This window comes from Mastigoproctus giganteus, chromosome 3 (genome assembly GCF_048544385.1).
Source record: "Mastigoproctus giganteus isolate SK-2022 chromosome 3, ASM4854438v1, whole genome shotgun sequence".
Taxonomy (NCBI): Eukaryota; Metazoa; Arthropoda; class Arachnida; order Uropygi; family Thelyphonidae; genus Mastigoproctus; species Mastigoproctus giganteus.
Genome location: NC_143577.1, coordinates 159,625,101 through 159,642,385, shown reverse-complemented (window position 1 = coordinate 159,642,385; position 17,285 = coordinate 159,625,101). Strand labels below are relative to the sequence as shown.

The 17,285-nt window shown below is 39.2% G+C and overlaps 1 protein-coding gene across 1 annotated transcript in view; it reads left to right on the top strand.

Moving 5' to 3' along the window:
• Positions 1-16,952, top strand: part of lmgA (anaphase promoting complex subunit lemming A) — a 41,570-nt gene extending 24,618 nt beyond the window's left edge. The window contains exon 3 of the mRNA XM_090369468.1: positions 16,357-16,952. Coding sequence (XP_090225594.1) covers positions 16,357-16,472 — 116 coding nt within the window. The 3' untranslated portion in view covers positions 16,473-16,952. The remainder of the gene's footprint in view (positions 1-16,356) is intronic.
• The last annotated feature ends 333 nt before the right edge of the window (positions 16,953-17,285 follow it).

The window sequence follows — 17,285 nt, the reverse complement described above, 5'->3', positions numbered from 1 at the left end:
ATGATAGATTGCACTAACAGAAAAGCCCAATAAACAGGTGACTGCTAATTGTTTTATGGTTGTGACTACAGAAATCCGACCAAACTACGTGGTACGGTCGGAGACAATCGTAGGGTAATCTCCAGTGCTGCGGTCTCCTGCCCCAATTAAACGGCATTTTTCCCAATTAAGCGAAGTAAACCCTGACTATTTTCTCAATTGGGTTCTGTTTTTTAAGATTTACCAAATAAACGGCTGCCCCGATTAACTGGTGGCCCAAATAACCTAATCCACTGTATATATATTTCAGTATCGAATACTATCTCTGAGTTACGTTATATGACTTCCTTATTCCGTGTTAATTTATGATGTTATGTTTGTAAAAACTAGGTTGCTATATTTATTTAGTTAAAAAAGTACAATTCAGTTGATGATGAAATTTAATAAGATTAATAAATTTTACTGATTAATTGATACTGCTGTACTCGCTATCTAGTTTTCCATTAAACCTTACGCTATGTAGTTTGGTGTACACATATCGTATAACAATGGCGGCAAGTTACGAATTGTAAATCTACAGACAAGGTACAAGGTATTATATACTTTCCAAATCGCACTATCTAAATTCAAAATAAACCATGGAGCTTGACTAGGTCTATAAGCTACTTATAGAAAATAATTTAATCTAACAATTAAGTCAATAAAGCAGCTAAATATAATTAAAAACTTTGTGTTGTAAATGCGTGTTATACAAGGACTGACTGTACAAGGTTTCTCTCCCCCCTACATACACATACTTTATATACTAAATGCATTATGAACGGTCAAATTAATATAATAAATTTAGCTGCAAAAAGATATAAAGATCCCAGAAATTTGCCTTAACCTCTACTCATCTCAGTTGCTCTAACTTTTCACTCTGGGACCCCTTTTGATTCATATGTGGTACTTGTGCATATATCTTATATGATATTACCTATCCGTGTGGTCAGGAGCACGAGTGCAATAGCACGTGCTCTTTGAGTGGACGTTCAAGCCTGTGACTGCTAAATACGATTAACATGTGTATTGACTGTGGCCTGTACTTTTTAACAGGAAGGACTGTTTTTGCAGGAATTGGATAAACTTAAATAGAAGAGATGCAAGAATATTTTCTTATGCCATCAATGCAGTATTAGGTGGGCTAGAAAACTGCTGGTTGAGGGGGCGGAATGATACAAACTAATGGATTAATAACAGCCATGAGCCCCAGAAATTTGCCTTAACCTCTACTCATCTCAGTTGCTCTAACTTTTCACTCTGGGACCCCTTTTGATTCATATGTGGCTTGTGCATATACCTTATATGAAATTACCTATCCGTGTGGTCTGGAGCACAAGCTCTTTGAGAGGACTGGGGTTCAAGCCTGTGACTGCTAAATACAATTAACATGTGTATTGACTGTGGCCTGTACTTTTTAACAGGAAGGACTGTTTTTGCAGGGATTGGATACACTTAAATAGAAGAGATGCAAGAATATTTTCTTATGCCATCAATGCAGTATTAGGTGAGCTAGAAAACTGCTAGTTGGGGGGAGGAATGATACAAACTAATGGATTAATAACAGCCATGAGCGAAGCAAAATTTACTCTTTTAGTGCTTCCAACTGGACAACCAATCACCTAAAAGCAAGGGGGAAGATCGAGTTCTAGTGGGACAAGCAATTATATGGACCCCATTAGGGTGCTAAGAGCACAAGCAGGCACATATACTTGCATTATATAATAATGCTAGCAACACAGTAAATAAATTTGAATATGAAGTATTGGTTAATACTTTTGCTGCTAATTTTCTGACTGCAGTTCAAACCCTGGGTTTGAAAACCACCATGGAATTGTGCCAGTCTGAATCGGAAAGAGCAGAAATATTTTTGGGCTTCCTTCTGACTATGTTGTTATTTGTTTTTAGGAGCATTAGCAACTAAGGCCATATTGCTCCGGTGCGGTGGTCATTCCCTGACCTTTCCGCATCCTCCGTATTTGGTGGTTGATGGGCTCGAACCCCATTCTAATCAAGAAGCGTATGCTACGCACTGCTGTTCCTTCCCACCTGGCTATGGAGGCGCCTCCCTTCTGACTATGACTGAATTAATTAACTACCAATGAAAGTCGCTTGACAAAAATATCCAATTTTTCTTTTGTAAAATTGGTAGAAAAGTTCCAAATGTAGAGCGGTTTCCCCCTCCAAATGGATTAAAATCTGAAGTCACATATATGCATTCAAGAGGCATTGAATGTGTTAAGCATGAAATGCAGACATTAGTTTTTAATACCATACCACTACCCTTCCATGCTCGGGCCATGAACTTTTGAATATCTCTTAGTTTGTCTAGTTATTCCTTGAATTTATTCAAACTACCTATTTCCACAATGCCAGATGGAAGTTTATATTAATCAGCCTGCTAGCTGAAGACAAATTTTCACACATCTCTCCTGCAACCATCCTTCCTCAATTTGAATTTATGGCCCTCATGTGTGTAGTCTGAGCAAGAGAAAGAATACCATCAGCTTTGAGCTTATTCAATCCATTCAAAACCATAAGCACATCAATCTGATCTCCTCACAGGTGCTTAATCTCCATACACTGCAATTTGCAGAACTGAAGCCTTTCTTGGTAACAGAAAAGCCCTCTAAAATGAGGCCTCCAGACCTGTATGTAGTGTAGCCTAACTATTGCCATATACAACAGGTAATCGCCTCCTTATCTTGCTGAAAAATTTCTGTATATCATTGACAAAAACTCCATGAACTGTCCTGACAGCTTGTCTACTCGGTTCAGAGAACTTTGTCTAACCATGCAGTTACCACTAATCCCTTTTCATTCTGCACTACCCTGAGTGTGATAACATACAGTTGGCATATTTTTCTCGGGCTGCTACTACCCATATAGTAACATTGTATTACTATATGTGTAGATACCTTATATTTTATGAGATGTTTAGCAATTCTGTATTATTAAACACTTTATCCTTTAAGAATCCCTACAAACCACACGGTGTTAAATCCGTGGAGAGCGCTGGCTATTCAGTAGAACTCCTGGGAACATTTTGTTTAAGGATTTGCAGATAATTTATGCATGGTGAGCTGGTGCTCCATCCTGCATAAAAATGCAATTCTGAAAATTGAATTTTAGCTGCATTAGTGGAATGTCTTTCAGCATTCTCAGGTGGCTTTCTCCTGTTACAGTTCCCTCAAATAAAAAAAAGATCCGAGAACAGCTCCAACCCAAATTCCTTTTTTGGCTGTCAAGTCAGAAGCATTTAAATGCAGTTTGTTAAGAGCATAATAAACACAGTTATTATTATTATTATTGCTCTTACAAATGTATATTATTTCTCCCTGATTGGGGATTCCATCTCGTAACGGGTATTGCTACCAAGTACACGGGGTGGTTGTTGTTATGTCTGATGTTACTGTTGGTCGAGGAACTCTCTGACTATTCTACAGGTGTTCAGGATTGCGACTTTCCAGAGTTCCTTGTAGGTGTTCGCTGGCAGACCTATTGCTGCTAGGCTATTATGTAGGGTCTTTGGCACCATACCTGTAGTTGACATGATGATCGGGATGCTCGTTACTTGTTGCGTATGCCACATCTCTTTGATCTCCTGTCTTAGGTTCGTGTACTTCCTGATTTTTTCCCCATGGGTTTTCTGCAGGTTGCCAGTGTTGGGTACCGCTATGTCAATCAGATAGATAGCCTTTTCCTTCTTGTCCACAAGGGTTATGTTTGGTCTGCTGTGCGAGATTGTCCTATCTGTTATTATGGTGTGGTTCCAGTACAGGTTGGGGTCTATAGTACTGCCTGGCGTTCGTACTTGTAGTACGGTACACTTTCTTCTATCAACTGGTATTTCCTTGCTAGCTTCTGATGTATTATCCTGGCTATCTGGTCACATCTATGAGTGTATTCAGTCTGGATGATCACCTTGCATCCCGCAGTGATGTGTTGGATCGTTTCTGAGGCTGGGTTGCATCGTCGACATGTGTCATTGAACACTCTGGGCTCCTTGGCGATGTATGTTCTGTGGTTCCTGGTGTTGATTACCTGGTCTTGGATGGCGAGCATGATTTCCTTCAGTCTCGGGGAAGAGCGTCCCACTCGTGAGCCATGCATTGGAAGCAGTTTTATCTATGTGATCTTGATGGAGATGATTATAGTGTCTGCCATGGAGTGTCTTCTCTGCCCATCTTTCTAGCTTCGTTTGTGCCTCCTGGTTGGGGGGGGGGCTCCTCGCTTAGGTTGAGTGGTGTATACTGCTTGTCTATCTTCCTTGTGGCCTGCTGGAGTGCTGCTGTGTGTTTCTCGAAGTAATCCTTCAGGTTAACTATCGCTGTCTTCTGTTGCTCAATGAGGTCTATCAGGCCCCTTCCTCCTTCTTTCCAGGCAATTGTCAGTCTCTCCACAGAAGATTTCGGGTGGTGTTGGTGGCTCTTGGTCATCATTGTCCTTGTCTTTCTCATGATATCCTCCAGCTCGGTGTTAGTCCAATCTATGACCCCGAAGGAGTATATTAATATAAACTTTACAAACCACCCTGTGGTTTGTAAAGTTTATATTTAATTTCCTCTGTGATTTTATTTAAACTTGTTTTTGGTAAAAGTAAAAGTAAAGTGCAGCCATTATCAACCCACTGCAGGATGGAAGCCTCCTCAACAATTCATGCTGAGGGAAAATGGACCATAATCTGCCACGCTGGTCCAGTGCGGGTTGGCAGATCGACCGTATTCAGCAGTCAGGGGCTTGAACCCCAGTCTACTCAAAGAGCGTGTGCTACTGCACTCCCGCTCCTGCCCACTTGGCTATGGAGGCCGTTTGTTTTTTATATTTTAAGTTAAAAACTTCGCATTTGAGATTTTTTTTTGATTTCTCTAGATATTTTTTATTATTATTATTAGCTATATGGTGCAAGGAAGCCTGAGGCTTATGCTGCACCAGCCAAAAAAAAAAAAAAAAAATTTTCTAAGTTACCCTGAGAGAGAGAGAGAGAAAACTTGAAGGAAATCACCAAGACAGAGAAGAATGATGAAGATATCCAGCTCAGGACCCTGGGTGTGCCAAGCCCATACTCACCAGATGTGAGCCCCCAGGGTTTAGCACTTAATACATTCACAATATGCTGAAAGCAAAATTATGTGCATATACACAGATGAGCCAAAACATTATGACCAGCAAGTCATTATGCAAATTGAAGCAACTGCAGGTGAACTACGGCGTGTGTGCGGGTCGGGAAGCGGTATAAAAAACACCTGATACTGAGCTCCGTTAATCAGTGTTACTCTTGTTCTTCAGATGGGAAAGGCAGCAGACTTGAGCGAGTTTGACAAACGCCAAATTGTAATGGCCAAACGACTGGGTCCGAGCATATCTGAAATGGCACGGATGGTGGGATGCTCACAGTCAGCCATTGTTAGTACCTACCGAAAGTGGTCCAAGGAGGGGGGAACCCATAAACTGCCGGCGAGGTGTTCGACGACCATGGCTCATTGATGCGAGTGAAGGCTCTCCTGGATGGTACGTGGCAACAGAAGGGTGACTGTGGCACAACTTGCCAGTAATTGGAATGCTAGTGATGGGAGTAATGTGTCACAACACACAGTACATGTGTACAACTCCAGCTGGATTCCGTTTTCTAGTCACACCGACCCAGCTGGTCGAGATACCAAGGCTTTTGCAATTACTAACGACCTTGCACAGATTGTTCATTTACCTACAAGAATACCGGACAATCCTAACCATACAGCCAAAACACTTGATCTTTTTCTCACAAACAACCCTTCTAAGTACACAGTCGAAGTGAGAGGTCCTTTAGGCACCTCAGATCACAACTTGGTGATTGTCTCTTCTCCAATGGAGCCTTTATCTCAATGCTACTCCCAACCTCGTGTTGTTTGGCATTACAAGAATGCAAAATGGGATGACCTGCGAGATTTCTTTTCCTTGGCCGGATTACTGTTTCAAAATTTCTGATGTCAACGTTTGCTCAGATCATGTCAGTGAAATTATTCTTGCAGGAATGGAATCCTTTATCCCACATTCCACTTTAAAATCTCGTCCTTTATCTAAACCTTGGTTTTCCAATAAATGTGCTAAGGTTCTTCAAGAGAACAACGTTGCATATCGTAATTGGCTTGTTTCTAATTCTTCAGTTTCATTTTCTGCCTACACCAAAGCTTGCAACAATTGTAAAGCAGTTATTAATCAGTCCAAACTAGAGTTTGAACAGGCTTAAGAGTAGAAAACTTGCTTCATGCCCTAATGGTAGCTGAGCATTCTGGTCTCTTGCCAAAGATATTGGCCGCAACTTTTGCCCATCTCTGCTCCCACCTCTGTCCAAACCATCTGGTTTGGACAGAGGTGGGAGCGGAGGTGATCTGGTGACCTGCTAGCATCCCATTTTTCTTCCAACTCTTGTATTAATGATCTTGATAAAAAAAAAAACCTCCCTCCATTCAATGCCTCCTGTGGTCTTCTGTCAAAAGGATGTCAGGAGGATTTTGATGAATCTTGATGCTAAGAAAGCTCCAGGTCCCAATGGTATTTCTCCACTTGTTCTCAAAATCTGTGCTCCTGAACTTACTCCTATTCTTTGCTGACTTTTTTTCACTTTCTTATTCCAAAGGTGTTTTTCCTTCTGCTTGGAAATTTGCTCATATCCAGCCAGTTCCTAAAAAGGGTGACAAATCCCTTCCATCCAGTTATCGTCCCATTGCAATTACTTCTACTCTTTCTAAAGTAATGGAGAAATCCATTAACCGCAAACTCTTAAACTACCTAGAAACCTTCCATCTGATCAACGATCGCCAGTATGTATTCCATCAGTGTCGATCCACTGGTGATATCCTGGCTTATGTTACCCATTTATGGACTAATTCAATGGAAAGGTTCGGTGAAACACGAGTAGTTGCTCTTGATATCTCAAAGGCTTTCGATCGTGTTTGGCATAAAGGTCTTCTAAACAAACTTTCATCTTATGGTTTGCCATCTGTTTTTTGTAATTGGTTATCCAGTTTTCTCTCTGATCGCTCACTGAGGGTGATGGTAGATGGCTCTCTGTCTTCTAACTTCTCCATTAATGCCGGTGTCCCCCAAGATTCAGTTCTTTCCCCCACTCTTTTCCTCTTGTATATTAATGACCTTCTTCCATTGACTGGAAATTCTATCCATAGTTTTGCTGATGATAGCACATTGCATTCCACTTTCCATTTTGAGAAACCTTGTCCTGCTCAATCAGCTTCAATTTTTCGAAAATTTGCTACCAATTCCTTAAATTCCGATCTTCAGGTAATTCTCCAGTGGGGCAAAGACAACTTAGTTGATTTCAGTGCTTCTAAAACTCAGTTTTGTCTTATATCTAGCAAAAAGGATTCTTCTGCTCTATGCTTATCTTTAGTGACACTCCGATTTCTAGGAAAAATGATATCTCTTTTGGGGATTACCCTGACTTCTAATCTCCCTTGGCACAAGCACATTACAAATATTGCTTCCTCTGCCTCTAAAAAACTTGGTTTTCTCTTTCGCTCTCGGCATTACTTTTCTTCCAAACAGCTGTTCACTCTGTACAAATTGCAAATCTGCCCTCCCATGGAATATTGTTCCCACGACTGGGGTGGTGTCCCCAAAACCTTTCTCAGGCTTCTTGATTCCATTCAGAAGAGGGCAGTTAAGTTAATTAATGATTCATCTCTAACAGAGTCTCTCCACTCGCTGTCTCATAGACATACTGTTTCTGCTGCATGCCTCTTCTACAGATACTTCCATGGGCACTGTTCTTCCGAATTTTCTTCTATAATTCCTGCCCTCTCTTTCAAAACAGTCCGAACAAGTGCAACCAAAAGCCAACATCCATTTACTGTCCAACTTCAAACTCACAGAACAAACTTTTCATCTTACTCCTTTAATCATTCAACTGCCATTTTCTGGAGCAACCTTCCTTCATACGTATTTCCTGAAAATTACAGTCTACAGACGTTCAAGTCCAATATCAACAAATATCTTCTTTCATCTTCTCAACCTCCAACCCAAGCATGGTACTAAGTACTATAGGTTCTAATACCTCTCGTGTTTGGGGTTTACATTAAAAAAAAATCATTTACTGCTATGGTTGAAAATGCACACTCTTAATTTTGAGAGTTGGACAGACAACTTGAGTAGTTAACAAGTACTTAACAACTTCAGTAGTTAACAGCTTAACAAGTACAGGTCACTGTTGAAAAAAAAGCCGTGAATTAGGGTTGAATTTGAAAGTGTCCGCAATTCTCCCCAGAATTGGGCAGAATTGCAGACACTTTCACACACTATCGAGGCAGTGTTAGGTGGGTTGGAAAACTGCTAGATTGGGGGGATACAAGGACTAATAGATTAACAGTAGCCACTGGCAGAGGTGAAAGTGATTCTTGCACTGCTTCTATTGAAATGAGCAGCAGTCTGGAAAATAAGATGCAGGATATTTCAGAGACTGCTGGGAATCATTGGGGTACAAGTAAACACATTGGTTGTGTTGGGGTAGCTAAGAAAAAGAACAGTTGCATGTATACTTGCGTGTACACCAATGCTAGGAGTTTAGTAAATAAATTTGATGAATTTGAGGTAGTGCTCAAAACATCAAAGGCAGATATTGTTGGGATTGCAGAGACGTGGTGTCACACAGATATAAGGAATGCAGAACTTGAATTTGGGGAGTACAATGTCTACAGAAAGGATAGACAGGATAGGAAGGGAGGTGGGGTTATGCTATTAGTTAAGAAATACATAAAATCCAAGCAAGTGAAGCCAGTCGACATTGCTCGAATGTGCAGTGTCGAGTCAGTTTGGTGTGACATAAGCATTTGGAGATCAAAATTGAGAGTAGGAGTGTGCTAGTATAACAAGAAACTGTACAGGGAAATAGAGTGGGCCAGTAAATCAGAGAGTCTTATAATGGGGGATTTTAATTTCCCAGATATTGACTGGAATTTGGGGGGGTGGTCACTCACACACTAGTAAGGCTTTTGTGATTTATTGGATGATTGTTTTCTACATCAGCATGTTCGGGAGGCAACTAGAGGGAGTAATACTCTTGATTTGATTATCAGTAGTGATTCTTCATGCATTAAGAATCTGCAGATAAATGAACCACTAGGTGGCAGTGATCACAGTGTGCTGAAGTGGGATTTACTCAAAGAGGTAACTACCATCAGGGGTAAAGGGAAGGGTTATTGCTTTCGTAAAGGCGACTACGATGGACTGAGACAGTATTTAAATTCTATACAGTGGGACCAACTGATGATGTTACCAACAGTAAATTCTAAGTGGGAAGCATTCAAGGAATTAATCGTGGAAGCTACTAAAAGTTTCATACCTATTAAGAAATATTGTTCAAGGTTTAGGCCTAAATGGTTGTCAAATGAACTAATGAGACTCGTAACAGAGAAGAAAAATGCATGGGATGCATATAAATTATCAAGCGACTCAGAAGCCTATGGCAGATATAAGTTAATCTGTAATCAAGTCACAAACGAGGTTCGGCAGGCGAAGGCAGATTATGAGAAATCCTTGGCAAAAGATGCTAAGAAAAACAGCAAGGATTTCTTTACTTATATAAACTCTAAAAGGAAGGGGATGAATCTGATTGGTCCACTTGACATCGATAGTTCGACAGTTGACGATCCTGCTCAGATAGCAAACAAACTGAATGAGTATTTTGCATCTACATTCACATGTGAGGAATTATTAAGGTTTGAAAATGGCAGAAGGTTATCAAATTGTAGCAAGATACTTAATGATTTTGTAATAACTGAGAGCAAAGTGGAAGAGAAATTGTTGAAGTTAAACGTAAGAAAAGCACCTAGGGTGGATGGGATCTATCCAGTTATATTAAAGGAGGCAGCAAAGCAACTAAGCAAACCCTTAGCCATAATTATGAGAGCATCCTTGGACTCAGGGGAGGTTCCCACGGACTGGAGATGTGCAAATGTATCCCCAATTCACAAAGGAGGATCGAAAGGTGACACGAGTAATTACAGACCAGTTAGTTTAACTTCTGTTCCGGGTAAAATAATGGAGTCGCTGGTTAAAGATGCATTGCAGGATCATCTAGACAAGACTGCAGCAATAATTCAGACACAGCATGGGTTTGTTAAGGGAAAATCTTGTCTGACAAATTTGATAGGATATTATGATGTGGTTACAAAGGAACTGGATGCAAAAAATAATTTTGATATGATATATTTGGATTTCAGGAAAGCTTTTGACACTGTTGCTCATGGAAGACTATTGTACAAATTGGAGCAGAATGGTATTAAGGGTAAGTTGCTGCAATGGATAAAAGGATGGTTAAGTGCTAGAAGACAGAGGGTGGTAATCAATGGGTGCTGCTCTTCTTGGACTAATGTTATTAGTGGAGTCCCACAGGGTTCGGTGTTAGGTCCACTGTTGTTTTGTATATATATCAATGATATTGATGAAGGTATATCAGGCTTAATGTCGAAGTTTTTAAATGATAAAAATGTTGGCAGGGTTGTTAATGACAGTAACGGCAGTGTGCTACTGCAACAGGATCTAGATAATTTGGGCATATGGGCTAAGAAGTGGCAACTGAAGTTTAACCTTGACAAATGCAAAGTACTACACATGGGCAGAAGTAACCCCAGAGGAACGTACCAACTGTGTGGTACTACACTTAAGGTGGTAGAAAATGAAAAAGACCTGGGAGTAATTGTGCAGTCAGATATGAAGTTTTCTGAGCAATGCAGACAGGCTGCTAGGGCAGGTCATGAGGTTTTGTCAGTGATATATAGGAATTTTGCTAGCAGGGAAAAGGTGGTGATTATCCCTCTCTATAAGGCAATGGTCAGGCCACACCTTGAGTACTGCGTACAGGTCTGGAGGCCTCATTTTAGGAAGGATATAGATTTACTTGAGCGTGTACAGAGAAGGGCAACAAGATTGGTGAGGAGAATGAAGGGATCCTCTTACCAAGAGAGGCTTAAGTTCTGCAAATTGCAGTGGCTGGAGACTAGGCACCTGCGCGGTGATCTGAATGACGTATATAAGGCCTTGAATGGGTTGAGCACGCTGAATTCTGATGGCATCCTTCCACTTGTTCAGATTACGAACCTAAGGGGGCATAAATTCAAATTAAGAAAAGACAGATGTAGAATAGATGTGTGGAAATTTGCCTTTAGCCAGCGGGTGGTTAATTGCTGGAACAAACTGCCATCTGTCGTTGTGGAAGTTGATAGGTTGAATAAATTTAAGTAGGAACTGGACAGGCATTTGGAGGGAATGGTGTGTTTTTTTTTTTTTTTTTTTTTTTTGGCTGATGCTGCATACGCTCATACATTTGCTTTCTTGTATCACATGCCACTACTACTACTACTAAAAGTAATTATAGACCTGTGAGTTTAACTTCTGTTCCCGGAAAATTAATGGAGGGACTGGTTAAAGAAGCACTGCAGGATCATCTAGACAAGACTTCAGTTATAGCTTGGACACAGCATGGTTTTGTTAAGGGGAAGTCTTGACTGACCAATTTGATTGGATACTATGATGCAGTCACAAAAGAACTGGATGCAGGGAATAACTTTGATATTATATACTTGGATCTTAGAAAGGCTTTTGATACTGTTGCACATGGAAGACTGCTGCACAAATTGGAGCAGTGTGGCATTGGAGGCAAATTGCTGCTATGGATAAAGGGGTGGTTGAGGGGGAGAAGACAGAGAGTAGTAATCAATGGACACTGCTCATCGTGGACTAATGTTATTAGTGGAGTCCTTCAGGGTTCAGTATTGGGTCCATTATTGTTTTCTGTATTTATAAATGATATTGATGATGGTATATCAAGCTTAATGTCAAAGTTTGCAGATGATATGAAGGTAGGCAGGGTTGTGAAGGACACTACTGACACTATGCTGCTGCAACAGGATCTGGAAAGGTTGAGAAAATGGGCTGAGAGGTGGTAAATGAAGTTTAACATTGACAAATGTAAAGTACTACATATGGGAAACAGCAACCCCAGAGCAACGTATCAACTCTGTGGTACTACACTGACAATGGTAGAGAATGAAAAGGGACCTGGGGGTGGTTGTGCAGGCAGATATGAAGTTCTCTGAGCAGTGCAGACGGGCTGCAAGAGTAGCTCATGGTGTATTGTCAATGATATATAAGAATTTTTCTAGCAGGGATAAGGAGGTGATTATTCCCTTTTATAAGGCAGTGGTCAGGCCACGCCTAGAGTACTGTATACAGGCCTGGAGTCTTCATTTCAAGAAGGATGTAGAGCTGCTGGAACGAGTACAGAGAAGGGCAACAAGATTAGTGAATGGAACAGAGGGGTGCTCTTACGAAGAAAGGCTTAAGTTTTGCAAATTACAGTGTCTGGAGACTAGGCACCAGCGAGGTGATCTGATAGAGGTGTATAAAGCCTTGAATGGTTTGAGCATGCTGAATGCTCATGGGATTCTTCCTCTTGCTCAGAATAATCACCTGAGAGGGCGTAAATTCAAATTGAGCAAAGACAGATGTAGGATAGATGTGCGGAAATTTGCCTCTAGCCAGCGGGTGGTTGGTTGGTGGAACAGACTTCCATCCCTTGTCGTGGAAGTTGATAGCCTAAATAAGTTTAAGGCTCAGCTGGACAGGTATTTCGAACGAACAGAGGGGTGAAGTGGAAGTGGTTACTTTTTATTTATTTTATTTTATTTTTTTTTTGGCTGATGCTGCATAAGCTTGTTTTCTCGCATTAAATGCCTCTACTAATGCTAATGGTAGTTGAGACCCACTAATTTTTGTAAAGTCACAGAAATGCTAATAATTTATTGTAATTTTTCTTTGTAGTGGATCTGCGATCTCATTATGGATTTAAAATAAACTTTGTGGATTTTTTCCAAAAAGGATATAATATAGGCTATTTTAGAAATATATATTTTTAATGCAGAATTCTCTTTCCTGGTAATTCTCGTGTACTTTTGAATTACACCTCACCCGGATGCAGCCATTTCTTCAGAAATGGCTGCATCCGGGTGAGGTGCAATTTGAAAGGTGTTGAAATAGCATATATCTGAAAGGGGGATGAAGGAAAAAGCAAACTTTTGTCCTAAATGTCCCCCTTGCAAGGATTTAGGACAAAAGCTTCCAAAACGCTTTGGAAGCTTATATTTTAAAGCGTTTTGGAAGTTTATATTTTAAGGAGACTTCCTTATGGTCCACCCCTTCAGAAAATCATGGTGTAAAATGTGACAAATTTTTGAATTTGGGGGTTTTTCTAGTTTTGTTTTGAAACAGTTTTGAATGTGCTTCCCCTTCCCCCATCCTCTCTTACAAGTTTGAAACCAAGCACGTTTTTATGATAAAAGGTCTACCAGGTTTTGGTAGATGGTGCACTGCTCCCAGTTCACACTTTGCTCTGTGGTCTTTTATGTGTGGGGGGGGGGCGTTATGGCCATAAAACTTGTTTCCTACAGTGGATACATCCCTTAATGATGACTGTCTTCCTGGATGGCAAGTGTATTATCCAGCAGGATAATGTGCCCCGCTACATTGCCAGAATTGTTTGAGAATGGTTCACCAAACAGAAAAGTGATTTCCACGGCCAGCAAATTTTCCAGATATGGATTCAATAAAACATCTAAGGGATTCCATGGATCGACAGATCTGTTGTTTGGTTCCTCAATTGCAGGATGCCATACTGGTAGTGTGGTACAACTACCTCCTGCAGTGTTCAGAGGCTTTATAGTATCCATACCTCAACAAGTGACTGTAGTACTATTTCAGGTTTATTACCTGCCTAACAGTGGTTTTACAGGTCTCATATTTTATGTTGGCATGTGATCGTTCATATCAAACTTCACTATTTTCCACACTTTTTGGCTTGTATTTTTTTATAACATTCAAAAATCTGCACTATTAAAAATTGTAATACAGTCGATTCCGGTTCTTTGCGACACATCGGGACTAGTGCATTTTGGCCCGATTAAGCGGCTGCCCCAATTATCCGAAGTTTCACGTAAATAGTTAAAAATACAATGTACTCCCCCCCCCCCCTTTACAATTAGTTCACTGTACGATCAAATCAAGTTACGACGAACTCACCATAGTAAAGTACTGTTCACTATATGATGTGTAGTAAGCGCCGGTCATTGTGATCACATTTGTGAATTGAATTTTAATTCTATTAAACAGCGATTCTAATTATCGAAAATAGGAGGAATATTATCCACAGGCTATAAAAGTAAAGATATATTAAGCACAAATTTACCCTTTATTACCTTACCAATTAAAAAATTAAATGATACGTGAAATTCGGAAGAATATACGTGATAATCGGAATAATTAATACATACTGTAATATGTACATACTAACTAAACTAGTTGACATTTCTGTTCACTGACATTTGTGGGTGGGGGTTAAAAAGATAAGCAATCAATAACAAAAAAACACAACACACACAAATTGCAAGGTGGTAGATGACTTTCATCAACCGGTGAAATACCACCACTTTGCTTATTGGAGGCTTGAAGTGGTGAAACTCATGTTTAGTCTCTAGAGCAAAGTTTCCGGCATCCCCCTCCCCCCATACTTCTCCTTCAACCCATGCACGGTACTAAGTACTATAGGTCTTGATACCTTTCGTGTTTGGGGTTTTCATAAAAAAAAAAAAAAAAAAAAAAGTAACATAACATGCACAAGTGAGAACAGAGTAACGAGTTACAAAGCTTTAAAAATAGGAATGAAGAGAAGATTCTGAAAATTATTTTTTTTATATGATTGAAGATTCCATAGAAGTGTAAACACATTTTACCATAATAACCCATAGAATTCCAGCTGCCAGTATTATCGCAAATTCAATAAGATCGAGTTTACTATCCGTTTATGATAGATTGCACTAACAGAAAAGCCTAATAAACACGACTGCTAATTGTTTTTATTGTTTTATGGTTGTGACCTCCAGAAATCCGACCGTACCATGTAGTTCAGTCGGAGACAATCGTAGGATAATCTCCAGTGCTGCGGTCTCCTGCCCCGATTAAACGGCATTTTGTCCCAATTAAGCGAAGTAAACCCTGGCTATTTTCTCGATTGGGTTTTGTTTTTTAAGATTTGCCCCAAATAAATGGCTGCCCCGATTAATTGGTGGCCCAAATAACCGGAATCCGCTGTAATTGTTTTGGTTAATTTATATTTTAGTTGATAGACAATCTTTTATATTTGAGGTTTGAAATAATTATTATTTGAATGTCTATCCATCCCCACTGGATGTGCACTGCCCATGGGTATTTATATTCATATTCATGAATTTCGTTTTTACAACCCGTAAACACTGGCAAGCCATTCCCGCTTGTTTTTCTGCATTTATTATTATAACCTGCTCACATCCCATCCATGATTTCAATGCATAAAGGAAGTGCCACTCATGATGTAAAGTGCAAACACTGTACATTGTCCATAACACAAAAATTTGAACTTCTGAAAAAACTGAACAGCGGTGTGTTTTTTGAGAAGTTTAACTCTGCTTAATTGTAAATTCCAGCAATTTCTCTCAGTTCCTCTTATTTTAGTAATTTTCTTTTAGCCATTCCTTTTTAGATTTTTTTATGTGATTAGTTTATTGCAGTGCTCATCGCACGTGCAATAAACTAATCACAAACGACCTTCATATGTATGTCATAATAGCGTCACACGTATGTGGCTGACACGGCTTTTCAAGATTTAACCTACTGGGCCACGTCAGCCACATATATGCGACTTAAAAAAAAATACTTTTTTTTTTTGATATTTTGAACGAAAAAACGACAACACTGACATTACAATATTTATTTTAGAATTACTAATAAAATTATTTGCTAAATATTTTTTGGCCCCTAGGAAATTTTTTTCTTAAACTTGCTTGGCAGTCAACGTGTTAAAGGTAGGATGAGGTAGTTAGCTGTTGGGTAAACTGTGTGCGCCACAGAGTAGTAAGATAATAATAATAATAATAGTAGTAAGAGTAGTAATATCTTACTACTCTGTGGTATGTGCTAAAATAATCACCGGTGATCCAGCAAACTCGCTAATCCAGCACCCCACATTTCCCAACGCTGCTGGATTAGTGACGGTCGAACTGTATAATCTTCAAGTTACTAGGATCTGTTTTGTGATAAATTAGTTACTATAGTTACAAAATGTGAACACTGTGTAACTTTACATATTTTTAGGTAGAAGTTCTGCATATTATAACAAGACATTGGAATTTATTATTGCTTTTGAAGGCAGAAACTATTTTTAATATTTTTGAAATACTGTTTATATCAGCATTAAACCATTATTGTTTTTCAACTGTGAAAATTTAAAAAAAAATGAATTGTAATATTTTTCAGTATGGGGTCAGTGCTCCCACTGTTTCCATATACACTGCATTATGAAATGGCTGAATTCCCAGCAGGTTCATCAGCTTTGTCCTATGTGCAGGCAAGAATGGAAATTCAAGGAGTGAAAGAAAGGAAATGATATGTTATATATTCACAAAGAAATTTTACTTGCTTTATAATTTGCTTGTATCATTAGTGACTTGCACTCATTTGCTATTTTTGTAAAATACATCTTTTTCATCTTGGATATAATTGTTGTAAATAATCATTGACACAGCTTGTAAAAGGTTGATTTAGAAAGTTTAAAAATCACCAAGTGTTGCATTGTCTATTTGCACCTCCACATCTGTGTGCATGTCAAGACACATGGATATATATGTGATAAATGATTGGTTTGGGTATGCATGCATGCTTGCTCAGTTTGTGGGGAAAGGAAAGAAGGATTTGTGTGTCTCTCTGAGTGCTTTATCATATTGGGCATGCTAAAATTCCAAAAATTTGTAAGAAAGTTTTACCTAGACACACACACACACACAAGCATTATCCCGGAACCTTCAAATAGGCCTCTGGGTTGGGAAAATTCATATTCACAAAAAATTACACACGTACACCAACCGTTGCTGAAATAATTACTTTTAATTTACTTTAATATTGTAAAACTAATGAAATAACAAAACTTTTCTTTAAATTAATGTAGAATAAAATAAAATCTATTTACAATAAATATAAAAATATATATAAGATATATAAGAATTTGAGATATAAAAGTGATAAAATAATGAAAATAAAACCACTAAAATACGAATAAAACAATGAGACTAAAACCGCTAAAATCCTGAAGCTTTCAGAGGCATCCGCCTCCTTTCTCAACTGTTGAACTGTTGAGAAAGGAGGCAGATGCCTCTGAAAGCTTCGGGATTTTAGCGGTTTTAGTCTCA